The 25,496-nt window shown below is 38.4% G+C and overlaps 1 protein-coding gene across 1 annotated transcript in view; it reads left to right on the forward strand.

The window, feature by feature from the left end:
- The first annotated feature begins 5,973 nt into the window (after window positions 1-5,973).
- nucks1a (nuclear casein kinase and cyclin-dependent kinase substrate 1a) overlaps window positions 5,974-25,496 on the forward strand; it is a 38,870-nt gene continuing 19,347 nt past the window's right edge. The window contains exons 1-2 of the mRNA XM_062037486.1: window positions 5,974-6,312; window positions 25,060-25,109. Of these exons, the coding sequence (XP_061893470.1) occupies window positions 6,293-6,312; window positions 25,060-25,109 (70 nt within the window). The 5' untranslated portion in view covers window positions 5,974-6,292. The remainder of the gene's footprint in view (window positions 6,313-25,059; window positions 25,110-25,496) is intronic.

Raw genomic sequence — 25,496 nt, forward strand, 5'->3', positions numbered from 1 at the left:
GACTGCATGCTAATTGATGCTAACATACTAATTAGGCTAGCTTTATGTACATATTGCATCATTATGCCTCATTTGTAGGTATATTTGAGCTCATTTAATATCCTTTACTTTCATCCTCTTTGTATATAATTTAGTTTTGCATGTTTTACGACACATTATCTGTATGTAACATTGGCTGCATTTCAGATAGTTGTTTGTGTGCCATGTTGTTCCAGACCACAGCAAACATTACCAAGCTTGCCAAAGATTGTAATAAATCTATTAAAAGAAGACAGCCTGCCGTTTCCTTTAACTTAGACACACACATCTATACTTTTGGCCATTAAAAGCCAGTCATTTTCAGGAGTTATCTCACCTTTTGAGTAGCCTCAGATTTACTAACGGTTTCTAATGTTGTAAAAATGTGTAGAATAAATATTACATTTCAACATTTCTGTCAACGAAGATTTGCTTCAGTCATAGTCATTTTGATAGTAGGCTATTATAGCTAATATAGACACTTACGTCATGTGTTGCCTTCATTATAACACTTATTTACGGCTTTTCATTTTTTGCGGCTCCAGACAGATTTGTATTTTGTATTTTTGGTCCAATATGGCTCTTTCAACGTTTTGGTTGCCGACCCCTGGCTTAAACGAACTTCTTTTGGAAAATGTTTTCTTTAACATTTTGAAAATATTCATAATCTCAATATATAAGGATCATGATTTGAAAGTGGATACATTTTTCTAGCCCCCCTATTGCAAACCTGCTAATAATTTATTTATCCATCTCTGTATGTATCAAGCTAGTTGTTGAGTGGTAATTGCTCCTAAAAAAAGAGCTTTTTCTACTTCAGTACATCTAAAGTGGCAGCACAGGGGTTAGTACATGTGCCTCACAATAAGAAGGTCCTGGGTTCGATCCCCGGGCTATGGATCTTTCTGTGTGGAGTGTGCACAGATTTTCCTGCATGCGGCCCCTGAGCTAAAATGAGTTTGACACCCCTACACTAGAGAATCACTAAAATCATATTAGATATATATATATATATAAGTATATACAATTAGGTATATTATAACATGCCTACTGTATTTACAGTAAACCCAAGGGCTATGTATACTTCCTTATATTTCCTGGTCAGCCTGTTGATTAATGAGCACTACTGCCACCTACAGTATTTTCAGGTCTGTGTTTTGTCCCCCTGGCTCTCACAGACCCCCGACACCTCATCACCTACTATTTGAAAAAGTTACTGTTTTGAGAACCTACTGTTTGAGAACCACTGCAACCCGCGGCTCTAGAGCCACATGCAGCTATTTAGCGGCGCCCTGGTGGCTCCATTGAGCTTTTTCTAAAATTGTATGGAAATGGTAAAAAAATGGGGTGAAAAATATGTTTTTTGTTGTAATATGGTTTCTGTAGGAGGACAGACACGACACAAACCTTCCCAATTGTTATAAAGCCCACTGTTCAATATGTTTATGCTTCACTGATGAGATTATTTGGCGAGCGCCGTTTTGTCCTACTAATTTCAGCAACCTTTGAACTCACCGTTGTGTGGACTGTGACTCAACAGTTTGTCTACATGTACAACTTTCTTCGACGCTGCCACAGAAAGACGTGTTTCATGCCACTCCTTCTTTGTCTCATTTTGTCCACCAAACCTTTTATGCTGTGCGTGAGCTTTGTTGATGTTATTGACTTGTGTGGCGTGCTAATCAGGCATATTTGGTCACTGCATGGCTGCAAGCCAATCTATGCTAACATGCTATTTCGGCTAGCTGTATGTACATATTGCATCATTACGCCTCATTTGTAGCTATATTTAATTTCCTTTACTTATGTCCTCTGTGTATTTAGTTTATTTTTCCATGTTTCATGACATATTATCTGTGTGTAATATTGGCTGCATTTCTGATAGTTGTTTGTGTGCCATGTTGTTCCAGACCACAGCAAACGTTACCCAGCTTGCAAAGATTGTAATAAATCTTTTCAAAAAAGACAGCCTGCCGTTTCCTTTAACTTGGACACACCTTTGGCCATTAAAAGACAGTCATTTCCAGGAGTTATCTCACCTTCTGGGTAGCCTCTGATTTACTAATGGTTTCCTAGTGTTGTAAAAATGTGTAGGATAAATATTATATTTCATCATTTCTGTCTACGAAGATTTGCGTCAGCCTGCAACACATAGTCATTTTGATAGTAGGCAACTTACATCATGTGTTGTCTTCATTATAAAACTTATATAAGTCTTTACATTTTTTGAGGCTCCAAACAGATTACTTTTTTGTATTTCTGGTCCAATATGGCTCTTTCAACATTTTGGGTTGCCGACCCCCGTGCTAGCCTGACGTTGACATTCTACCTATGATTTCGCAATAACATTTGCAATAAAAGTTACTGCCTGTGCTTTTGCCATTTCTAATAAAATGTACCGAACAGTTCTAACTTATAGCTGTCAGTACACCTGCTTTGAGACAGGAGCTATAGTGATGCATGCTTGGTTATGCTTTAAAGTCATAGTCAACGACTTTTTACCGTCAACTGTGTTTAGTTTTTTATTGATTTCTGCTGGTGGTGTGCCTCCGGATTTTTTCCACGCTAAAAAATGTGCCTTGGCTCAAAAAAAGGTTGAAAAACACTGCCCTACATATACCGAATATAAAATGAAATAAAAATGTAGCTAACTGTGGTTAGGGTGTACGTTAGGCTACACCTCTAACAGACACATGGCAAATTTAACCAAAAATCCCTTTAGTGTACGAAAACGTGTAACAAGATTAATTATAATTTTTTGGGCTGAAATGAAGTTAAAGTGGTTAAAAGGGGTCAATTTTAAAATTAAGACGTTGCTGTTGAATCAGAATCAGAATCAGAATAGTTTTTATTGCCATTGTGTGAGAACGGGTTTACAAACTAGGAATTTTTCTTGGTGCAATCGTGCAACATAAAACACATATAACACAGAATAGGTAATAAAAAGAGTTGCAAGTGAAACTTTGCAGTATTTTTGTACTGCACTGATTTATTCTAGGTCGGGGGTCAGCAACCCGCGGCTCTCGAGCCGCATGCGGCTCTTTAGGGCCGCCCTAGTGGCTCCCTGGAGCTTTTTTAAAAAAGGATTGAAAATGGAATAAGATGGGGGGAAAATATTTTTTTTGTTTTAGTATGTTTTTTGTTTGAGGACAAACATGACGCAAACCTTCCCAATATGTTTGTGTGCAGGCTTCACTGATAAGAGTATTTGGTGAACATCGTTTTGTCCTACGAATTTTGGCAGTTCTTGAACTCACCATAGTGTAAGTAGACTGTGACGCAACAGTTTGTTTACATGTAAAATCTTACACTCCTTCTTTGTCTCATTTTGTCCACCAAACATTTTATGCTGTGCGTGAACGCACAAAGGTGAGCTTTGTTGATGTTATTGACTTGTTGGAGTGCTAATCAGGCATATTTGGTCAGTGCATGACTGCAAGCTAATCAATGCTAACATGCTATTTAGGCTAGCTGTATGTACAAACTGCCTCATTATGCCTCATCTGTAGGTATATTTGAGATCATTTAATATCCTTTACTTTTATCCTCTTTGTATATACGGTAGTTTAGTTTTGCATGTCTCATGAAACATTTTCTGTATGTAATATTGGCTGCATTTCAGATAGTTGTTTGTGTGCCATGTTGTTCCAGACCACAGCAAACATTACCAAGCTTGCCAAAGATTGTAATAAATCTATTAAAATAAGACAGTGTGCCGTTTCCTTTAACTTGGACACACACATCTTTACCTTTGGCCAGTGGTAGGGAACCTATGGCTCTAGAGCCAGATGTGGCTCTTTTGATGACTGCATCTGGCTCTCAGATAATTCCTAGCTGACATTGCTTAACACGATAACTAATGAATAATTCCGCTGGTCATCACAGTGTTAAAAATAACCACGTATCAACCAGACTACAAAGCCATCAGCAAAACCATGCAGCATTAATGGTAAGAAGTATTTTATTTATTATTGGTTACCTTCAGAATAACAATGTTATTAAAAAGAAAAAGAGACTTATTATTCTCTAAAAATGTTGGTCTTACTTAAAAATGCACACATTTAGTTGTATTCAGAGTTAAAGAATATTATATGGCTCTCTCAGCCAAAAAGGTTCCCGACCCCTGCCTTTGGCCATTAAAGGCCTACTGAAACCCACTACTACCGACCACGCAGTCTGATAGTTTATATATCAATGATGAAATCTTAACATTGCAACTCATGCCAATACGGCCAGGTAACTTATAAAGTGCAATTTTAAATTTCCCGCAAAACTTCCGGTTGAAAACGTCTATGTATGATGACGTATGCGCGTGACGTCAATCCTTGAAACGGAAGTATTCGGACACCATTGTATCAAATACAAAAAGCTCAGTTTTCATCGCAAAATTCCACAGTATTCTGGACATCTGTGTTGGTGAATATTTTGCAATTTGTTTAATGAACAATGAAGACTGCAAAGAAGAAAGCTGTAGGTGGGATCGGTGTATTAGCGGCTGGCTGCAGCAACACAACCAGGAGGACTTTGACTTGGATAGCAGACCGCATCGATGATCGGGTGAAGTCCTTCGTCGCTCCGTCGATCGCTGGAACACAGGTGAGCACGGGTGTTGATGAGCAGATGAGGGCTGGCTGGCGTAGGTGGATAGCTAATGTTTTTAGCATAGCTCTGGGAGGTCCCGTAGCTAAGTTAGCTTCAATGGCGTCGTTAGCAACAGCATTGTTAACCTTCGCCAGGCTGGAAAGCATTAACCTTGTAGTTACATGTCCATGGTTTAATAGTATTGTTGATTTTCTGTCTATCCTTCCAGTCAGGGGTTTATTTATTTTGTTTCTATCTGCAGTTAAGCCCGATGCTATCACGTTAGCTCCGTAGCTAAAGTGCTTCGCCGATGTATTGTCGTGGAGATAAAAGTCACTGTGAATGTCCATTTTGCGTTCTCGACTCTCATTTTCAAGAAGGTATAGTATCCGAGGTGGTTTAAAATACAAATCCGTGATCCACAATAGAAAAAGGAGAAAGTGTGGAATCCAATGAGCCCTTGTACCTAAGTTACGGTCAGAGCGAAAAAAGATACACCCTGCACTGCACTCTAGTCCTTCACTCTCACGTTCCTCATCCACAAATCTTTCATCCTCGCTCAATTAATGGGGTAATCGTCGCTTTCTCAGTCTGTATCGCTCTCGCTGCTGGTGTAAACAATGGGGAAATGTGAGGAGCCTTTCAACCTGCGACGTCACGCTACTTCCGGTACAGGCAAGGCTTTTTTTATCAGCGACCAAAAGTTGTGAACTTTATCGTCGATGTTCTCTACTAAATCCTTTCAGCAAAAATATGGCAATATCGCGAAATGATCAAGTATGACACATAGAATGGATCTGCTATCCCCATTTAAATAAATAAAAAAATTTCAGTAGGCCTTTAAGTCTTGTTACATTTTTGAGGTGATAGTAGGCCGATTTTGTTACTGATTTGAGGTGACTGTCGAAATGTAAATCAGAATCTAAAATCACCCCAAGATTTCTGGCTTTATTTGAGGTTTTCAGGGACAGTGATTGAAGGTGTTGGATGACTTTAAACCTTTCTTTTTTAGCACCAAAAACAATTATCTCAGTTTTATCTTCATTTAGTTGCAGGACATTTTGGCACATCCAGTGTTTGACTTGCTCAATGCACTTTGCAGTATTTTTGTACTGCACTTATTTATTCTAGGTGAAACGTTGCAGGTGGAGCATGAAAACCACGTCGAAATGTTGCAGTTTGTTGATTTTGGCCTTGTTTCGTCCGGTGTCACTACCACGGACCCCCTGAAGAAGGCGGGGAGCGAGGTGGCAACAAATCAGTCAGCTTGGGCAGCGCGGGCGTCCAATGAAAAGTCCGATGCTGGTTTCAAACCAGCCAATGAGAGCGACGCATGTCCCCGCTTCTCCTTTCACGACCCAGTGTGGGCGGGACCTCCTCATGTAGGCCCCACCCATCTGGACTCCAGCGTTTGGTTGCACAGTGTTGCAATTTCACTTTGTTTTATTCAACGTTTTGCGTTGGGGGTGGAAAAATAAATGTAACAAATGTCCATTTGAAGGAGACGTCGTCTTAAACGTTTGATTTTTTGAAGCGCGTACTCGGACGAGGATTCGTGTGCTCCTTGGCTCGCCTGGGTCTTTTTTACAGCGCGGGAATCCACCGTCGGTTTTTTTTTTAGTTAGCGCTGCTTTTTTTCCCTCCTTCTGCCCGCTGGAAAAGGCTGTAGAAGCCCAGACATTACAGTTGCTGCATGATGGCCAGACCAGTAAGGTAGGTCCTCATCCGGCACACGTTAGCACGGAGGCTAGCAGCTAGCGCACGCCGCCGCCATGTTGTCTTTTCGGAATGCATTTGCTGACAAAACGAACATGTGTGCCGTCCTCCCCGCACGCTTTTGTTCATAAAGGACCTCACTAACGCTTCTATTCTATTTTATTTTTTTCAATTTCCCCATTAAAATAACGCTCCCGACAAGAATGAATGCGAGCGTTATTTTAGCTGCTTTGCTAAAGGCCTGATTATTCCCTCATTGACTGCGTCTTAGCATCCAACATTCTCCATTTTCAGCCATTTACCTTCTCTCTTTTACAATTATATCCGTCATCAAGTCGCTTTTCCCCCCTGCCTAAATACACGTGATAGCGTAATCAACAGATGGGATTGCGAGAAACGTGTAGAAAAAGCCTGCTTTATATGAACTGAGGCTAATACTAGTGATGGATGTTGTTAAATATATATATATATATATATGCTGGTGTGTCTTTGTTTCACAAAACGCTACATAATGCCGTTTTGCATGCGATTCGCTATGAAAAAAAACTCCCCAGTTCCACATTTTTCATCCACGTTTTCCTAAACAATATTGTTGTACATCACCTCTGCGTGTGAATTGCACACATTCATTTAAAACACAATGAAGTAGGCGTGTAACGGTGGCCATCATCACGGTTTGATGCTACCTCGCTTTAGGGGGTACACTCAGTAAACAAAATACAATACTGCTTAACTTTATTGGATATATAGTTTTGAGGATTTAAAAAAAAAAATTTTTTAGATCGGGGGCCACATGGAGAAAAATCTACTGCCAAGTGGGCCGAACTGGTGAAATCACGGCACGATAACTTATGAATAAAGACAAATTTAGATTGTTTTCTTTGTTTAAAAACAGAACAAGCACATTCTGAAAATGTACAAATAAATAATGTTGTTGTTGTTTTTTTTTACACTTACCGTATTTTTCGGACTATAAGTCGCAGTTTTTTTCATAGTTTGGCCGGGGTTGCGACTTATACCCAGGAGCGACTTATGTGTGAAATTATTAACACATTACCGTAAAATATCAAATAATATTATTTAGCTCATTCACGTAAGAGACTAGACGTATAAGATTTCATGGGATTTAGCGATTAGGAGTGACAGATTGTTTGGTAAACGTATAGCATGTTCTATATGTTATAGTTATTTGAATGACTCTTACCATAATATGTTACGTTAACATACCAGGCACGTTCTCAGTTGGTTATTTATGCCTCATATAACGTACACTTATTCAGCCTGTTGTTCACTATTCTTTATTTATTTTAAATTGCCTTTCAAATGTCTATTCTTGGTTTTGGATTTTATCAAATACATTTCCCCAAAAAATGCGACTTATACTCCAGTGCGACTTATGTTTTTTTTTCCTTCTTTATTATGCATTTTCGGCAGGTGCGACTTATACTCCAGTGCGACTTATACTCCGAAAAATACGGTACATGTTAGTATTCTACCTATTCTATCTTTATTTGTCGTTATTTATATTTTCTGAAAAAATTATGTCATAATGTTCATCAGTCAACTCGTTGGTGTTAATTTTCAATCTATCAAGATAATAAAATAATATCAAATTAAAATTACAGTGTTATTTATGTGTTTGATCATTTTCCTCGAATAATGTACTAACATCATGTGGTTTATTTGTACATATATTATGTACATAATCTACAAAGAATTGCTATTGCGACATCCAGTGGACACATTTAGAAAAAAAAATTCATAAGAAAATTTCAGGTACATTTTTATACTTGGCAAACTCATCCCGCGGGCCGGATAAAACCTGTTCGCGGGCCTGATCCGGCCCTCGGGCCGTATGTTTGACAGCCCTGGTGTAATGCGTGAGGCAATCCAGTGTCATTCTAAAAACATTAGCTTTGTGTTAAAGGGTAACAGCACTTTTTGTGAATTTTGCCTATCATTCACAATTCCTATGTAAGACAAGAACACGTTTTTATTTTTTATTTTTTTTATTCATTGTAAATAAACATTAGTAAAAGTCAGCTAAGAATGGAGTCAGTTGGAGTCGCTCTATTCTGCCCATAAAGCGCTCTAAAACACCCAAAAGCACCCATGATGGTTTTATAAATAGTATATATGTAATGTAAGAACAGACACATTGAAAATATGTCATATTTACACAGTGTTGGCGTTAACGCACGTTTTGTGTCTTTTTACGCATTGAAATCAGAAAGGACGCGCAATTCCAGAAGCCAGCGCTCCCCTCGGACACTGATTTTTTTAAAATAACTGCCCGGTTTGCTTGTTTTTTAAAATGTGATCGATTATCGCTTTCCGCCGGTGTTTTGTTTATATTTGCCGGATTAAATTTCCGCCCCAGTTTTTGCGTTTTTATTGCTCGTAAATTTTGATTTGTATCACAAAACGCAACATAATGCCGTTTCACATGCGATTCGCCGTGGGAAAAAAACTCCCCAGTTCCACATTTTTCATCCACGTTTTCCTAAACAATATTGTTGTACATCACCTCTGCGTGTGAATTGCACACATTCATTTAAAACACAATGAAGTAGGCGTGTAACGGTGGCCATCATCACGGTTTGATGCTACCTCGCTTTTGGAGGTACACTCAGTAAACAAAATACAATACTGCTTAACTTTATTGGATATATAGTTTGAGGATTTTTTTTATTTTTTTAAATACATTTTAGATCGGGGGCCACATGGAGAAAAATCTGACTGCCAAGTGGGCCGGACTGGTAAAATTACGGCACGATAACTTAAAAATAAAGACACCTTTAGATTGTTTTCTTTGTTTAAAAATAGAACAAGCACATTCTGAAAATGTACAAATCATAATGTTGTTGTTGTTGTTTTTTTACACTTACCGTATTTTTTGGGCTATTAGTCGCAGTTTTTTTCATAGTTTGGCTGGGGTGCGACTTATACTCAGGAGCGACTTATGTGTGAAATTATTAACACATTACCGTAAAATATCAAATAATATTATTTAGCTCCTCCACGTAAGAGACTAGACGAATACGATTTCATGGGATTTAGCGATTAGGAGTGACAGATTGTTGGTAAATGTATAGCATGTTCTATATGTTATAGTTATTTGAATGACTCTTACCATAATATGTTACGTTAAAATACCAGGCACGTTCTCAGTTGGTTATTTATGCCACATATAACGTACACTTATTCAGCCTGTTGTTCACTATTCTTTATTTATTTTAAATTGCCTTTCAAATGTCTATTCTTTGTGTTGGGTTTTATCAAATACATTTCCCCCAAAAATGCGACTTTATACTCCAGTGCGACTTATACTCCGAAAATACGGTACATGAAAGTATTCTACCTATTCTATCTTTATTTGTCGTTATTTATATTTTTTGAATAAATTATGTCATATGATCACCAGTCAACTCGTTGGTGTTAATTTTCAATCTATCAAGATAAGAAATATCAAATTCAAAATTACAGTGTTATTTATGTGGTTTGATCATTTTCCTCGACTGATGTACTAACATCATGTGGTTTATTTTGTACATATATTAGCATAATCTACAAAGAATTGCTATTGCGACATCCACTGGACACATTTAAAACATTTTTTCATAAGAAAATTTCAGGTACATTTTTATACTTCGCGAACTCATCCCGCAGGCCGGATAAAACCTGTTCGCGGACCTGATCCGGCCCTCGGGCCGTACGTTTGACAGCCCTGGTGTAATGCGTGAGGCAATCCAGTGTCATTCTAAAAACATTAGCTTGTGTTAAAGGGTAACAGCACTTTTTGTGAATTTTGCCTATCATTCACAATTCCTATGTAAGACAAGAACACGTTTTTATTTTTTTATTTTTATTCATTGTAAATAAACGTTAGTAAAAGTCAGCTAAGAATGGAGTCAGTTGGAGTCGCTCTATTCTGCCCATAAAGCGCTCTAAAACACCCAAAAGCACCCAAGATGGTTTTATATAGTATACCTGTATATGTAATGTAAGAACAGACACATTGAAAATATGTCATATTTACACAGTGTTGGCCTTAACGCGCGTTTTGTGTCTTTTTACGCATTGAAATCAGAAAGGACGCGCAATTCCAGAAGCCAGCGCTCCCCCCGGACACTGGTTTTTCTTAAATAACTGCCCGGTTTGCTTGTTTTTTATTTTTTATTTGATCGATTATCGCTTTCCGCCGGTGTTTTGTTTATATTTGCCGGATTCAATTTCCGCCCTCGTTTATTGCGTTTTATTGCTCGTAAATTTTGATTTGTATCACAAAATGCAACATAATGCCGTTTCACATGCGATTCGCCGTGGGAAAAAACTCCCCAGTTCCACATTTTTCATCCACGTTTTCCTAAACATTATTGTTGTACATCACCTCCGCGTTGTGAATTGCACACATTCATTTAAAACACAATGAAGTAGGCGTGTAACGGTGGCCATCATCACGGTTTGAAGCTACCTCGCTTTTGGGGGTACACTCAGTAAACAAATACAATACTGCTTAACTTTATTGGATATATAGTTTTGAGGATTTTTTCTTTTTTTCAAATAAATTTTAGATCGGGGGCCGCATGGAGAAAAATCTACTCCCAAGTGGGCCGGACTGATAAAATCACGGCACGATAACTTAAAAATAAAGACAACTTTAGATTGTTTTCTTTGTTTAAAAATAGAACAAGCACATTCTGAAAATGTACAAATCATAATGTTGTTGTTGTTTTTTTTTTACACTTACCCTATTTTTCGGACGATACATCGCAGTTTTTTTCATAGTTTGGCCGGGGTGCGACTTATACTCAGGAGCGACTTATGTGTGAAATTATTAACACATTACCGTAAAATATCAAATAATATTATTTAGCTCCTTCATGTAAGAGACTAGACGTATAAGATTTCATGGGATTTAGCGATTAGGAGTGACAGACTGTTTGGTAAACGTATAGCATGTTCTATATGTTATAGTTATTTGAATGACTCTTACCATATTTTACGTTAACATACCAGGCACGTTCTCAGTTGGTTATTTATGCGTTATATAACATACTTTTATTCAGCCTGTTGTTCACTATTCTTTATTTATTTTAAATTGCCTTTCAAATGTCTATTCTTGGTGTTGGGTTTTATCAAATACATTTCCCCAAAAAATGCGACCTATAGTCCAGTGCGGCTTATATATGTTTTTTTTCCTTCTTTATTATGCATTTTCGGCAGGTGCGACTTATTTTCCGAAAAATACGGTACATGTTAGTGTTCTACCTATTCTATCTTTATTTGTCGTTCTTTATATTTTCTGAATAAATTATGTCATAATGTTCATCAGTCAACTCATTGGTGTTAATTTTCAATCTATCAAGATAAGAAAATAATATCAAAATGAAATTACAGTATATTATTTATGTAGTTTGATCATTTTCCTCGCCTGATGTACTAACATGTGGTTTATTTTGTACATATATTAGCATAATCTACAAAGATTTGCTATTGCGACATCCAGTGGACACATTTAGAACAACATTTTTTTTCATTCAAAAATTTCAGGTTAATTTTATACTTAACAAACTCATCCCGCGGGCCGGATAAAACCTGTTCGCGGGCCTGATCCGGCCCTCGGTCCGTACGTACGTTTGACACCACTGGTGTAATGCGTGAGGCAATCCAGTGTCATTCTAAAAACATTAGCTTTGTGTTAAAGGGTAACTGCACTTTTTGGGAATTTTGCATATCATTCACAATTCCTATGTAAGACAAGAACACGTTTTTATTTTTAATTTTTTATTGATTGTAAAGAAACGTTAGTAAAAGTCAGCTAAGAATGGAGTCAGTTGGAGTCGCCCTATTCTGCCCATAAAGCGCTCTAAAACACCCAAAAGCACCCATGATGGTTTTATATAGTATATATGTAATGTAAGAACAGACACGTTGATAATATGTCATATTTACACAGTGTTGGCGTTAATGCGCGTTTTGTGTCTTTTTACGCATTGAAATCAGAAAGGACGCGCAATTCCAGAAGCCCGCGCGCCCCCCGGACGTAATGTAAGAACAGACACGTTGATAATATGTCATATTTACACAATGTTGGCGTTAACGCGCGTTTTGTGTCTTTTTACGCATTGAAATCAGAAAGGACGCGCAATTCCAGAAGCCCGCGCGCCCCCCGGACGCTGATTTTTTTTAATAACTGCCCGGTTTGCTTGTTTTTTTTTATTTGATCGATTATCGCTTTCCGCCGGTGTTTTGTTTATATTTGCCGGATCAAATTTCCGCCCCCGTTTATTGCGTTTTTATTGCTCGTAAATTTTGATTTGTTTCACAAAACGCAACATAATGTTGTTTAATATGCGATTCGCCGTGGGAAAAAAACCTCCCCAGTTCCACATTTTTCATCCACGTTTTCCTAAACATTATTGTTGTACATCACCTCTGCGTGTGAGTTGCACACATTCATTTAAAACACAATGAAGTAGGCGTGTAACGGTAGCCATCATCACGGTTTGATGCTACCTCGCTTTTGGGGGTACACTCAGTAAACCAAATACAATACTGCTTAACTTTATTGGATATATAGTTTTGAGGATTTTTATTTTTCAAATTCATTTTTTAGATCGGGGGCCACATGGAGAAAAATCTACTCCCAAGTGGGCAGGACTGGTAAAATCACGGCACGATAACTTAAAAATAAAGACAACTTTAGATTGTTTTCTTTGTTTAAAAATAGAACAAGCACATTCTGAAAATGTACAAATCATAATGTTGTTGTTGTTTTTTTTACACTTACATGTTGGTATTCTATCTATTTTATCTTTATCTGTCGTTCTTTATATTTTCTGAATAAATTGTCATAATGTTCATCAGTCAACTCGTTGGTGTTAATTTTCATTCTATCAAGATAAGAAAATAATATCAAATTCAAATTACAGTGTTATTTATGTGGTTTGATCATTTTCCTCGACTGATGTACTAACATCATGTGGTTTATTTTGTACATATATTAGCATAATCTTCAAATAATTGCTATTGCGACACCCAGTGGACACATTTAGAACAAGCACATTCTGAAAATGTACAAATCATAATGTTGTTGTTGTTTTTTTTACACTTACATGCTAGTATTCTATCTATTCTATCTTTTTGTCGTTCTTTATATTTTCTGAATCAATTATGTCATAATGTTCATCAGTCAACTCATTGGTGTTCATTTTCAATCTATTTAATTTAATAAGAAAATAATATCAAAATCAAATTACAGTATGTTATTTATGTAGTTTGATCATTTTCCTCGACTGATGTACTAACATCATGTGGTTTATTTTGTACAAATGTAGCATCATCTACAAAGATACAAAGAATTGCTATTGCGACATCCAGTAGACACATTTAGAAACATTTTTTTCATAAGAAAATTTCAGGTACATTTTTATACTTCGCAAACTCATCCCGCGGGCCGGATAAAACCTGTTCGCAGGCCTGATCCGGCCCTCGGGCCGTACGTTTGACAGTCGTGGTGTAATGCGTGAGGCAATCCAGTATAATTCTAAAAACATTAGCTTTGTGTTAAAGGGGAACTGCAACTTTTTTGAATTTTGCCTATCATTCACAATTCCTATGTAAGACAAAAACAAATTTTTTTCTGTTTTTTTAAAATTAATTCTGTATTGTAAATAAACGTTATAAAGTCAGCTAAGAATGGAGTCAGTTGGAGTCGCTCTATTCTGCCCATAAAGCGCTCTAAAACACCCAAAAGCACCCATGATGGTTTTATATAGTATATATGTAATGTAAGAACAGACACATTGAAAATATGTCATATTTACACAGTGTTGGCGTTAACGCACGTTTTGTGTCTTTTTACGCATTGAAATCAGAAAGGACGCGCAATTCCAGAAGCCAGCGCGCCACCCGGACGCTGATTTTTAAAAAATAACTGCCCGGTTTGCTTTTTTATTTTTTTTATTTGATCGATTATCGCTTTCCACCGGTGTTTTGTTTATATTTGCCAGATCAAATTTACGCCCCCGCTTAGTGCATTTTTATTGCTCGTAAATTTTGATTTGTTTTACAAAAGGCAACATAATGCCGTTTTACATGCGATTCGCTGTGGGAAAAAAAACTCCCCAGTTCCACATTTTTCATCCACATTTTCCTAAACATTATTGTTGTACATCACCTCTGCGTGTGAATTGCACACATTCATTTAAAACACAATGAAGTAGGCGTGTAACGGTGGCCATCATCACGGTTTGATGCTACCTCGCTTTTGGGGGTACACTAAGTAAACAAAATGCAATACTGCTTAACTTTATTGCATACAGTTTTGAGGATGTATTTTAATTAAACAGAAAAAGCTGCAAAACTCTACAATTGATACAGTCCTCCAAATCAAAAGCAATAAAACCACAGGGGTGTTCAAATGTTTTCAGTGAAGTTCACATGCATAAAAATGAAAAGACGGGGGACACTTTGATACATTTTGTATAATGCGTGTAATTCTAAAAACATTACCTTAGCGTTAAAGGGGAACTGCACTTTTTTGGAATTCACAATTCTTATGTAAGACAAGAACAAGGTTTTTTTTCTTTAATTCATTCTACGTTGTAGATAAAAGTTAGTAAAAGTCAGCTAAGAATGGAGTCAGTTGGAGTCGCTCTATTCTGCCCATAAAGCGCTCTAAAACACTGGTCCTCAACCACCGGTCCGGGGACTGGTACCGGTCCGTGACGCATTTGCTACCGGGCCGCACAGAAACATTAAATCATTTATAAACGACTGCATTTTCTCCGACTTAACTTTTGCTTGTCAAACTACACACACCAATAAGCTTGTTTATAGATGTAAAATAAAACTCCTCATAGGAAGTTGCCATTTGTTATATTTGTGACATGATACAATGCACATTAAAGGCCTACTGAAATGAATTTTTTTTATTTAAACGGGGATAGCAGATCTATTCTATGTGTCATACTTGATCATTTCGCGATATTGCCATATTTTTGCTGAAAGGATTTAGTATAGAACAACGACGATAAAGATTGCAACTTTTGGTATCTGATAAAAAAAAGGCTTGCCCCTACCGGAAGTAGCGTGACGTAGTCAGTTGAACATATACGCAAAGTTCCCTATTGTTTACAATGATGGCCGCATGAAGTGAGAGAGATTCGGACCGAGAAAGCGACAATTTCCCCATTAATTTGAGCGAGGATGAAATATTTTTAAATGAGGAAAGTGCAAGTGAAGGACTAGTGGGGAGTGGAAGATGCTGTGAGAGCCGGGGGTGACCTGATATTCAGCTGGGAATGACTACAACAGTAAATAAACACAAGACATATATATACTCTATTAGCCACAACACAACCAGGCTTATATTTAATATGCCACAAATTAATCCTGCATAATAACACCTGCGTGTTTGTTATGCTAGCTCCTAGCTCCTCTGCTAGCTCCTAGCTCCATAGAACACGCCAATACAATTCAAACACCTGATCAACACACACAATCACTCAGCCCAAAAGACCGTTCACCTAACCCAAGGTTCATAAAGCTTATATATTTTTAAAAAGTTACGTACGTGACGCGCACGTAGGTACGGTATGTGTTATGCTAGCTCCTCTGCTAGCTCCTAGCTCCATAGAACACGCCAATACAATTCAAACACATGATCAACACACACAATCACTCAGCCCAAAAGACCGTTCACCTAATCCAAGGTTCATAAAGCTTATATATTTTTAAAAAGTTACGTACGTGACGCGCACGTAGGTACGGTACGTGTTATGCTAGCTCCTCTGCTAGCTCCTAGCTCCATAGAACACGCCAATACAATTCAAACACATGATCAACACACACAATCACTCAGCCCAAAAGACCGTTCACCTAACCCAAGGTTCATAAAGCTTATATATTTTAAAAAAGTTACGTACATACGCAAAAAAAAGCCAAAGCTGCATACTCACAGTAGCACGTCTGCGTCTTTGTCATCCAAATCAAAGTAATCCTGGTAAGAGTCTGTGTTGTCCCAGTTCTCTACAGGCGTCTGTGTATCCAAATCAAAAGTCCTCCTGGTTAGAGTCTCTGTTATCCGAGTTCTTCCATCTTGACTGCATCTTTCGGGAATGTAAACAAAGAAGCGCCGGCTGTGTACTGTTGTGGCTGACTACGTTCGAAAAATACGTCCATTTCGCACCGACAACTTTCTTCTTTGCTTGCTTGGCTTCCTTCTCCATAATGCAATGAACATGATTGAAACAGATTCACGAACACAGATGTCCAGAATACTGTGGAATTATGAAATGAAAACAGAGCTTTTTCGTATCGACTTCAATGTGGAAGGCATACCCGTGTTCGCCGGGCCACGTCACGCGCATACGTCATCCTCAGAGGCGTTTCGAACCGGAAGTTTAGCGGCAAATTTAAAATGTCACTTTATAAGTTAACCCGGCCGTATTGGCATGTGTTATAATGTTAAGATTTCATCATTGATATATAAACTATCAGACTGCGTGGTCGGTAGTAGTGGCTTTCAGTAGGCCTTTAAAACATCCATCCGTCCATTTTCTAATATAAAATATAAATGTGACGGATTGTAGCCAAAGGCTGATTTCCATCTGCAGTCAACCTGCTGGGGATCTCATCCCAAAGAAAGAAGCCCAGGGCTCCCACTAATTCAGCGTTATAGTAAGTTGTATTTTTAATGCACTTATTTTTGCTGTACTTATCTGGCACAAGTGGAAAGTTGGTCCCTGAAAATAATGCCTACATTAAACCGGTCCATGGTGCAAAAAAGGTTGGGGTAAAACACCCGAAAGCACCCATGATGGTTTTATATAGTATATATGTAATGTAAGAACAGGCACATTGATTATGTCATATTTACACAGTGTTGGCGTTAACGCACTTTTTGTGTCTTTTTACGCATTGAAATCAGAAAGGACGCGCAATTCCAGAAGCCCGCGTGCCCCCAGGACGCTGATTTTAAAAAAATAACTGCCCGGTTTGCTTGTTTTTTTTATTTGATCGATTATCGCTTTCCGCCGGTGTTTTGTTTATATTTGCCAGATCAAATTTCCGTTGCTGTTTATTGCGTTTTTATTGCTCGTAAATTTTGATTTGTTTCACAAAACGCAACATAATAGTCATGGGATGTAAATAGGGTATTGTTGGTGGTTTTTGGATAGTTATTTAGAGGGCTTTGAGGGCGGAATAGAGGAGCTCCTAAACCAACTTTTCTTACCTATTGGTACCTGCTGTCCAATATACTGTATGGTTGAGATTTACCCAAAGTGCTTTGCGTGAGTCTGGCATTGGAGTGCGCTCTGTATTCAATAAGCTCAGTTTTTTCGCCATCCTCTTGTTGTGGGGCAGACTGGCTCATACATTCACATGCATCCTCCACTGTTGCCTTTTCTAATACAAAGTAGCGTATAGTTCACACTTAATCTATCAGTAGACTTGCTATTGAAGTGCTACAACAAAAATAGCGGGGAGCAGACTCAGTCGAACTGGAACCGTGTAAATAAGACTGCCCATAAATTGGCGCATCCTGAAGAGACGGTCAGAAAGCAAATTGAAAATTGCCTGTAAAAGATAATCAATGCAAACATTTTACCAAAGAACCACCATGACCCAGAGGGGGACTCTGTTATCCCCCTTTCCCTCAAAATACATAAATAAATAATAATGTAATATGATATACAAATAATCAAATGTCAACAAATTGAAATAGACTGTAGCATATGGTGTGTGACCTAACTTGTAGTAAACTTTAGTAAAGTTTTGTATAAACGAATGTATAAAAGGCCATGCAATTTTCAGCGACTTATGTTCAATGTTTACAAAAAAGTAAACACCTGTAAAAACCAAACACCTGACGTCCTTCCAGACCCTGATGCAACTAGTGTATCTCTCGGAAAATCTCGGAACAACTCAGCTGTTCTCGTTGTCTCAAGTAAGCACAATTGTATATATGAACAAAATGACAGTTGTCAGCTGTTGGCCTATTCTACCTCCATCAAACATGGAGGAAATGTCTGTTACAAGAGACTGTAGTAGTAAACAGTAGGGATGCAACAGTACTCAGTGTAATCCAGCCCGCCTTTAATATATTAAAAAAAAAATTGTAAAATGAATCGATATCGGTTGACATGGAAAAATTAATCGTGATGAGTTTTTTGCCATATCGCCCAGCCCTAGTTAACGAAATGAATAACTTGCTCAATTTCCAACATGGAAATAGTTTTTCATGGCAATACATCTGTGATGCGGGAGCACAAATGTGGTCTTCTACTCTCTGCAAGATACAGGCATGTGAAATGTCCGCGTTTTTAAACGAGCCACAGCTTTGACGGCTTTCTACTTTGCTGCTAATTAAATTTGGATGGTTACAATCAAACACTGTTAGTTCCGAACCAGTCGTAGTTCTACAATATTTATTGGTAGCCAGCGTGAAGGCAATTTTTGACGTGACCGATGTAAACACTGGAAGTAGATTACCCGAGAGGATAACCTTGCCAATTGGAAAACGTTTTCTAAGTGGTTTGCATGCATGTTATAAAATTTGATATTGCATTTTCAATGATAATAATGGTAGTAAATTGGGGCGGTATAGCTCGGTTGGTAGAGTGGCTGTGCCAGCAACTTCAGGGTTCCAGGTTCGATCTCCGCTTCCGCCATCCTAGTCACTGCCGTTGTGTCCTTGGGCAAGACACTTTACCCACCTGTCCCCAGTGCCACCCACACTGGTTTAAATGTAACTTAGATATTGGGTTTCATTATGTAAAAGCGCTTTGAGTCACTAGAGAAAAGCGCTATATAAATATAATTCACTTCACTTCACTAAATTATCTACAAAAAAAACCCAACAGTTCTGTGGTACATTATATGGGACATTTAAGTGTCAAAAAGACAGCCAAAAGAAGTTGCCAGATGAGAATAAGGCTCAATTTGAATAACTGTCGTCCGCCCATGTTAATACCCTCAGTGTTGGCATTAATGCACTTTGTGTGTTTTTACGCATTGAAATCAGAAATCATCACCCGGACGCAGATTTTTTTTTTAACTGCCCGGCTTGCTTTTTAAAAAAAAATCGATTATCGCTTTCCGCCGGTGTTTTGTTTTGTTTATATTTTCCGGGTCAAATTATTAAATATTATTAATTATTGGTCGACTTCAAAGTAATGCACTTTCCGGAACAATTTCTTAAATTTTGATTCGCCGAAGGTTTTATCAAACACATATACTGCATTTCCGGTATTAGGACTCCTGCGTGTTATTGTTTTGGTCATGGCGAAGCTTCAATGAAAAGTGGCTTCAGGAGCCACTTTTCAGCAAATGGCTCACTTATGAAGATGGAAAGATGTTTTGCACGCCATGTAAGCGGGCTAAGAAAAAGAACACCTTTACGACCGGGTGCACTCATTTTTAAAGATCCTGCCTCACCAGGCACCAACAAACATGTTGCACATTTCCTGCTTGTCGGCTCCCAGACCGTGGTCGAGGAGCGCGGGGGAGACGTTCCCTCCAGGGCCAATATATTGTCGGGGGTAACACCCTCCACTTTACTCGGCAGTGGGTCACTACAGTTCCGCTCTTTGGTCGGAATGACGAGGCCATCGATTTGCTACAACTCTTTATTTATGTTTATCATAAAGCCAAGCGGACATCCACCATGCTATTAACACCCCTGATGGTAGCACGATTATAAAAATAGTTGGCGATTAATTTAGTCATCGATTTGTTGGATCTATGCTATGCGCATGCGCAGCGGCTACTTTAAAAATTTTTTTTTATAAACTGCAACATTTACAAACAGCTGAGAAACAATAATCAAAATAAGTATGGTGCCAGTATGCTGTTTTTTTTCAATAAAATACTGGAAAGGATAGAAATGTAGTTTGTCTCTTTTATTCGATTATTAATCGATTAATCGAAGTAATAATCGACAGATTAATCGATTATCAAATTAGTTGTTAGTTGCAGCCCTAATTATGTCTGCGCTAAGCAGATGCGCCGAGGGTAGATATAGCGCTAGCAAGGTCTGCTAACAACAATGTTTCTTTTCCCCAAATCTTACTGTATTTGCTCCACTTTTTATGAATTTATTTTATTAGCATAGGAAGAATGAAACTGTTGAAATCTGGATATGCACAAGTGCTGTTTTATTTTTCTCGTCCCATTATCTATTTTAAGTCGCAAATGCGAGTAAATTGTTCACACTGTACAGGCCAGTGACTGGACGTATATAGTCTACCGTATTTTCCAGAATATAGAGCCGCACCCACAGTTTTTCTTTTTTTTACACTGAAAGATTTTGTAAATGTTTATTTACATGCCTAAATTGTATCCAAACGGTGTATGTAACACGGCAGTAAAACGGCTTATCAAACAAAACGGACGTCATCGTCATGGACCCACTAGCTGCGGAAGCTAGCTCTCCAATCAGCTCAACAGATTCAATAATTTGCTAAACTCAAACTATACAAACAGAATGCCATTGTAAGTTAATAATAGTGTTCGCATATTAGCTAATGCTAATGACGCTAGCTTCATTACATTACAATAGCATGTACAAATATGCATGAAAACATTCCTACGTATGTCACACATGGGACGGTTTATGAAGTAAGAATTGTTTTAGTTGTACTGTAAAACCTACAAACGCTGCTTGGACTTTTGAATGAAGAATCTATACGAGTAGAAACGCTATAGTCAGGTCGTTCGATCGGGCTTATACTGCCACGGGTAAGATGTACCCCCGTGCTACCTGCCGCATTCGGGCAGATGGAGCTCGTAAACCTGGCAAGGCAGTCCATCTAGGAGAAGGAAATCTCCAGTCTCAAAACCACCGCTGCCTTGCGGTCAACCCACTCGTAAGGCTAAAGGAGTAATCCCCGACAGAAAATCAGGAGCCGGAGTCCCGAAGGCGGTTTGACGTTGTAGCGTCATTCCAGCAAATCCTGCGGCGTCGCTGGTGCCAAGTTGTATTGACACTCGTCATTCCCTTGGATCCACCAGCCATGCGGAGAGGGTGGGCTTGCTGCCTGGACAACAGCTTGCCCTCCATAGTTCCATGCTCAGGCCATGTAGATACACTGGAGAGGTCACTCCAGCAGATACCAGTTCTAAGCCCATCCGATTGGCGCAGGAAACGGGTGCCAGGGGCCATCTGCGTTGGTGGGAGGGACCAAATTTGGCCATGATGGAGATTTGTAGTCTATCGTCGATGACATCGTCGCACCTGCCTATATGTGAAATTGGATGCAAGCTTGGCGGAGAAGAAGGACCTGTTTACAAAAAAGGCTGCTACATCCGTGATTTGGACATGGTTCGGGTTTAAAAAGTTAGATGTTGAGCAGAAAAATGTTATTACAATTATTTTATACAATCCTTGGACTGGGCGAATAGAAGTAATGGTTTGAGTTCGTTTCGAACATGCTTACAATTACAAGATGATATAACACAATTTCCAGTTCCTCTTTTCAACATGTTCAAAGGCAATCGATCGAACGGTAAATTAAAATAAACTCAATAACTTTGCCGTCATCGTGTGTCTTTTCTTCGGCTGTGTCTTTCAAACTGCATAAAAGATGTCTTGTAAGGTCTGGTCCGAAAGCGAAAAAAGCTTTGCCTCAAACTGCTCTGGGGGCACAAACTTTGCTGTTCTTTGGTGGCTGTAGGCTGCAGTTCTTAACTGTGACATCAAGTCATGTTAATGAGATTGCTGACCAAGACCTATTTATTTCAGACGTCTCCAGTTCAACAAGCATAAGCTAACTAGATGATTCAACCACAGTATGCTGCTTCTTAGGCCCTGTCTACATTAAGCCGGATAACTCCTTAAACAAATAATTATTTAGCCTAAGCATCGTGTCAGCCACACTAAACCATCGTTTAAGGTGCTTCTCCTTGGATCATTTTTTACACGGGTAAGTGCGCCGTGTATTTCTTGAATCTCCGGCTTTTAGCGTTGTATGGACTCATTGATCGTTTACAAACTGAGTTCGGAGAGGAAGTGACGCCAGAAAGACTGCGCCCCACACAGGAAGTGACGTCGGAAAGAACGAGCCACAGCCAGCTTCATAACAACCTGTTTCCACTCGGAGGTAAACACTAGAAAGATGGAGGCGAGTCATCCAGACATGCCGTGTTTCCCCTTCTTCTACATGTACAGACGCTTGTTGAAATCACACATGAATACCTTAAGAGAAAGCGATTGCAGCTACCGTATTTTTCGGAGTATAAGTTGCACCGGCCGAAAATGCATAATAAAGAAGGAAAAAAACATAAGTCGCACTGGAGTATGAGTCGCATTTTTGGGGGAAATTTATTTGATAAAATCCAACACCAAGAATAGACATTTGAAAGGCAATTTAAAATAAATAAAGAAAAGTGAACAACAGGCTGAACAAGTGTACGTTATATGACGCATAAATAACCAACTGAGAACGTGCCTGGTATGTTAACGTAACATATTATGGTAAAAGTCATTCAAATAACTATAACATATAGAACATGCTATACGTTTACCAAACAATCTGTCACTCCTAATCGCTAAATCCGATGAAATCTTATACGTCTAGTCTCTTACGTGAATGAGCTAAATAATATTATTTGATATTTTACGGTAATGTGTTAATAATTTCACACATAAGTCGCTCCTGAGTATAAGTCGCACTCCCGGCCAAACTATGAAAAAAAACTGCGACTTATAGTCCGAAAAATACAGTATTTGGGATACAACACTTCTCAGGTGGCAAGAGAACTTTCGAATGTCCAGGTCAGCTGTGATTCTACTTACCGAAAAACTTTGTCCATTTGGAGAAGGAGAGACAAACAGAATGCGAGCTCCCGTGGATGTGATAAAAAAGGTAGCGTGTGCTTTGTATTACCTGGCCGACGAGGGAAGACTACGGAAAACATCTAATACATTTGGACTGGCAAAGCAGACTGTATCAGTTATTGTCCGCCATGTATGACACGGACTCAACGTCTAGGTCCAGAGTATATAAAGTCACCAAAAACGAATGGACAATGAAGGTGAAGGCGAAGGCAAAAGAGTGGGAAGTGTCCTGACCAGAGATCTAGATCCCTAGATTGATTGATGTAAAATGTTCTTTATCACATTGTTTACTTTCTCATGTCCAAAAGAGATTTGATTAATTTATGATGTCTCAGGTGTGATTCACTACAATAGGGCCCCACAAGATTCCAGTTAATTGAAATACCACAACACTGGATATTGTTCAATTTAATTTAAGAACTTGCTCATAAAGCAACACTGGAGGGACTATGACGTGCACATTTTCCGCGCATGCGTACTAGGTCACGTTGCGCCGGCGGACGGAGGGAGGGAGGGCGTCTTAAACGACCATTGTGTGTGTGTGGACAAGGATAAGGTTAGGTGGGATTTACCCTTAGTGTAGAAGGGGCCATAGGTGAAATATTGTGTTGTTGCGGCACCTCGTAAAGCTATGCATTTCCCCCGCTCGGCCCGTTGCGTTTTTTAAATGCTGGAATTAGTTTGTTGTACTGCTGCCTTTTTTTAAAGAAACTTTGCAGCGTGCAGTCACTTGTTTCACGTCTGTTGCAGCAAATCTAAAGCACTGACAGAACGTTTCTTTTCTTTGGAACAAAGGTCTCGCTCTCAGTAGCATTAGCCATGTTTTGCTACGCGTGTGAATATCATCTAAGGAAGTAAGGGTCGGGCGAGGACTACAGAAGATCATAAGGGCAAAAATTATGCCAAAGCAAGAGGACACAAAAACATTTTAAAAAATGTTTTCTTAAATTGTCAGCCACAAAAAATGTTTTATTTACCACAATCAAATACATTAAGGGCAACCCCTGTACTCGGACAGTAATAATCCAGTCAACATTTATAACCGTTGCATCTCTCGTTTTAAAACCCACTTTTATTTTATGGCTTTTTACTCTGCATAAGTTGTGTGGCCCTTTGTGTCTTTTGTTTTATGTACCGTATTTTTCGGAGTATAAATCGCACCGGGCGAAAGTGCACAATAAAGAAGGAAAAAAACATATATAAGTCGCACTGGAGTATAAGTCACATTTTTTGGGGAAATTTATTTGATAAAATCCAACACCAAAAATAGACATTTGAAAGGCAATTTAAAATAAATAAAGAATAGTGAACAGGCTGAATAAGTGTACGTTATATGAGGCATAAATAACCAACTGAGAACGTGCCTGGTATGTTAACGTAACATATTATGGTAAGAGTCATTCAAATAACTATAACATGTAGAACATGCTATACGTTTACCAAACAATCTGTCACTCCTAATCGCTAAATCCGATGAAATCTTATACGTCTAGTCTCTTACGTGAATGAGCTAAATAATATTATTTGATATTTTACGGTAATGTGTTAATAATTTCACACATAAGTCGCTCCTGAGTATAAGTCGCACCCCCGGCCAAACTATGAAAAAAACTGCGACATATAGTCCAAAAAATACGCTAATTGATTTGTTTTTACTTCTTTTGGTATATCAATTTATTTAATTATTTTAAATACTTTTATTGATTTACTTCATATTGTTTTCTAATGTGCAGTACTTTGGAAGCTGTGCTTCCTACTTATGTCAGTCATCACAACATCCGGTTTCAGTGCTAAAACTAATTCGGCCGAAAATGCAATTTTGTCTGCCTATTGTTGGTGCTCAAAGGTTCGCTGCATCGCTAATGTAAAGTAACAATATTGTTTTAACTTCTTTACAGGAACAGAAAAGTGGTGAACTACTCGCAATTCAACGAGTCTGATGATGCAGGTAAGAGTGTTACTTGATATGTGAAGATTGAGAAATTATCCTATTTTATTATGAATTTTATGCAATTTGGAAAAGGATCCTGAGAAGAGCTCAGTAATGCAGTCCATACATAGAGCGCCAGATTTTACACATCACACTCTTTATTCACGCCAAAACATGTAATTTATGTCTCCACATGGTCACACCTTTACAATTTTACTCTTATTGTGTGTCGATCGGTTTTATTATACAATAGATTAATATGGCTAGTAGAAATGGCCAATTTTTGCCCTTTTTAAACTGATCAAAGATTAGCTGATGAGCTGAAGCAGCAGTATCCGTAGCGGCACACAATGCTAACGATAGCTTTTAACAACAAGCTGTCCAAGGCGAAACAAAAGAAAGTGA

This window comes from Entelurus aequoreus, linkage group LG26, assembly GCF_033978785.1.
Source record: "Entelurus aequoreus isolate RoL-2023_Sb linkage group LG26, RoL_Eaeq_v1.1, whole genome shotgun sequence".
NCBI lineage: Eukaryota > Metazoa > Chordata > Actinopteri > Syngnathiformes > Syngnathidae > Entelurus > Entelurus aequoreus.